Source organism: Sciurus carolinensis, chromosome 11 (genome assembly GCF_902686445.1).
Source record: "Sciurus carolinensis chromosome 11, mSciCar1.2, whole genome shotgun sequence".
NCBI lineage: Eukaryota > Metazoa > Chordata > Mammalia > Rodentia > Sciuridae > Sciurus > Sciurus carolinensis.
In genome coordinates, this window is record NC_062223.1 from 79,973,626 (window position 1) to 79,977,134 (window position 3,509).

A 3,509-nucleotide genomic window follows, 5' to 3' on the forward strand; every position below is an offset into this window, starting at 1 on the left:
GCCAGGCAAGGTAGTGCATGCCTGTAATTCCAGAGATTTAGGAGGCTGAGGCAGGAGGATCCCAAATCTAGGTTAGTCTCAGTAACTTAGCCAGAACTTGTCTCAAAATAAAAAGGGCTGGAGATATAGAAGAGTTATTAAGCACCCCTGGGTTCAAACCCTGGTACTGAAAAAAAAAAAAAAGAAAAATCTTTATTAAAATTTGTAATACAAGATTTTTTTTTTTTTTTTTGCCGTGCTGGGGATTGAACCCAGGGCCTTGTGCATGCAAGGCAAGCACTCTACCAACTGAGCTATATCCCCAGCCCCAAGAATATTTTTAAGTGTCTGATGTATTAAAAGACTTTTCTGGGGCTGGGGATATAGCTCAGTTGGTAGAGTGGCCTGCCTTGCATGCACAAGGCCCTCAGTTCAATCCCCAGCACCAAAAAAAAAAAAAAAAAAAAAAAAGATTTTTCTGTGTGCTGGGGATTGAACCCAGGGCCTTATGCTTTCGAGGCAAGCACTCTATCAACTGAGCTATATTCTCAGCCCCCTTAAAAGATTTCTGAAACATCATTCCATTGGCTTCTCAGCTATTATCTCCATTTACTGAAGAAACTGAGGCCATATAAATTAAAATATTTACCCTACAACCTATATGTCACAATACTGAACACCAAAATTTACTGGTTTTTAATATACTAAAACACTTCCCCAAAAGACTTAGTTCAAGTCTCATTATCTGAACCAATATAATCAACTACAGTATATTCAACTATTTCATGTAGCCTATCATCAAAGTTCTGAAAATCTTTTCCCTGCACAGCAAAGGCATTTCACCTGCAGAGACTGTTCATTGCCAAGTGTCTTGAACTATATAATATTAATTAATAATTACTCTTAGATCATCTTATGACAGGATCTATTATTATCAGTCCCCTTAGCAACTATACCAATGGTAAGGCAGTGGCTGAGCTAAATGACTTCTGATCGAGATTATTTCCCATTTTTACTTAGCTCATGGCTCAATGTTCAACACCAGAAGTATCAAACTGACTCCAATATTTTTATACATAAAATGTCAATCCCAAAAAGTCTATGCCTGCCTCTTAATTTGGTCTAAGTAAATACCCAAAACAATTTACCAGCAATTCCTTCCCCAAATTTCCAAATTCTTCTCTCTGACATACATTACAATCAGTTCTCAAGATATCCTAAAAGCAACTTATTAAGGCATCCTACTTCACAATGACTTATTTTCTTTTAAAAAGAGAATGCAAATGCAATTTGATAATGAAATTACTACATTGGAGTTCAATTTCCAAAGAAATTCTGTAGAAAGTCCTTGCATACAGTCATTAAACACGCCTATTTTACACTTTTTTTTAAAATTAGACTTCTATAAGCCAGTTTTCAAGAGTAGAGGATATGTGCACCATTAAGAAGAGCTACTGATCCATACCATAACTGTCTGTATTAACGTGAGTCATTGGTGGCCATAACATCATACAGGTAATATTTTGAAGAACTTCCCACTTGGGTCCTTCCTAGCAAGGTAAATATATTAGCTGAAACTTGTTCACTTCCATAGAGAATTGAAGAGCGAATCTCCTTTCTTGAAAAGGAATCAGTTAACTGCTTTATACAACACCCAATACCCATTTGGCCATCTTATACAAACCAAAAAAAAAAAAAAAACTACTTGGAAAACGTCTCTTTTCCAGTCAAGGGCTGTTTCCAGATAAAGGAAAAACTCAAGGCACAACAAACAAGACTTTTCTGAGACAGGAGGGAAAATGTGCCAGAAAAGGAGAAGCACGGATCAGGAACCAACAGGAATAAGTATTAGCACTCAGTATGAGAGCTGAAGGCAGCAGGAACAGCGCTGAGATGCTCCAGCAAAAGAACCAGCAGCAGCAGCAGGAAGTTTCAATGGGGCCGGGCAGAGCATGCGCCCTGCACCCGCGCGGTGGCCTTATGTGGAAGGAGCAGCACTTGCGAACACCAATAATAGACCAGCGGCACCAGAGAGAGAAACATGAGCAACAAGCACCTTCTTCAACTGTTTCCCCCGCCGTCAGAGCCCCTCCTCCAGCCTACAGACTAACCACCCCACCCCACCCTGCAAATGGGAGGGCTACTTCTTCTTTCCCTAAAGCCCTGCTGCCGAGATTAAGGGGGAAGGGACTGGAAAAGTGAGGAGATGCTTTTCTATTATTTTGGGGGAGGTGGATAGAGGAAGGAGGAAAACTATGGAGGAGAAATTAACCCTCTCCTCTCCAAAGTGGAAAAGCTAAACCGACTTCATTCCCTCCTACGTGAGAATGGAAGAGAACACCCTCCCCTGCGGGAGGAGCAGACCTCCCTACTCAGAAAGGAGTTGGGGGGTTAAACCAGCCCTCCAGGGGAAGAGAAGGGGGAAGAGCCGACTCTCTCGGGGGAGTTCCCACCAGAGGGAGGGAGAGTCGAATGTCCGCCGGCCCCCACCAACTCAGGTGGAGGGAGATAAGGGGGAGCCCTGAGAAGATGGACCCAGCCTCCCCAGAGACGGTCGGGAGAATTGGTGGGAGGAGGGGAGGAGGAGAAAAGCGCAAAGCTGGCCGGAACCTGCGCTCCCCTTCCCCCGCCACCCAGAGAGAGAAGGGGTGGGGGACCGGCCCCGCCGCGGGGGAGCGGTCCCAGGGGCGGCAGACCAGCACAATGACCCCTCCCCGCCCCCATCCCACACCTAGCCTGCGACGCCCCCACCTCCGCTCCCCGCCGGACACAGTGGCCCTGGGAGGCCTCCGCCCCGCCTCCCCACAGCCCAGGACCCCCGGGGCTAAGCGTAGAAGACCGGCCGGGCGGAGCTGCGCCCCAGGAAGAGGACAGAGGCGCCGAGGCCCAGAATGTCTGCGAAGAGCGGAGAGAAGGAGCGCGCCAGGGCCGCTTCCCGCCGGGCGTTCGGGCCCCAGGCTTACCTTCTCCGTTGCCGATGTCCGCCGGCGGCGCCTGCAACACCCGCTCCAGCTCGGGGAACGGCAACTCAGGCAGGTCTAGCAGCGGCCCATAGCGCTCCAAAAAGGAGCAGACTACGGCGAAGTTGGGGCACGAACCCGGGCAGCCCGGAGGAGCCATCGCCGCCGCCGCTGCCGCCGCCGTCGCCATTTTGAACTGGAGGATGGAGGAGGAGGCGATGGGGGGGCGGGGGAGTTGGGGTGCCGAGGAATAGCAGGGCAGCCTTACGGACGACAGGAGGCGCTCTCGAGTGGGCTCCCCTGCGGATCCGAGCGTCTCAGGAACGGCGCCGCGATCCCACAATACAACGGCGGCTCGGAGCAGTCGAGAACCGAGTCAGACGGGGGACAGAGAGGCACTCCGTGCCTTTCACTTTCCGCCCTCTTTCCGCCCCGTTCCCTCCCTCTACTTCTCCCCTCCCATTTAGGGTTTGCCACTGCCTCGTGTGACAGGGGGAATGAAAACAAGGGAAACAGGGCGGGGAGGCGGGCTGCAAGTTGGAGGGGCGGGACTCTCGGGGACACTGACCA

At 49.6% G+C, this 3,509-nt stretch overlaps 1 protein-coding gene across 1 annotated transcript in view; it reads right to left on the reverse strand.

Moving 5' to 3' along the window:
• Positions 1-3,301, reverse strand: part of Rsf1 (remodeling and spacing factor 1) — a 157,507-nt gene extending 154,206 nt beyond the window's left edge. Inside the window, 1 exon segment of the mRNA XM_047519052.1 lies at positions 2,943-3,301. Within this exon segment, the coding sequence (XP_047375008.1) occupies positions 2,943-3,129 (187 nt within the window). The 5' untranslated portion in view covers positions 3,130-3,301.
• Between the last annotated feature and the right edge of the window lie 208 nt (positions 3,302-3,509).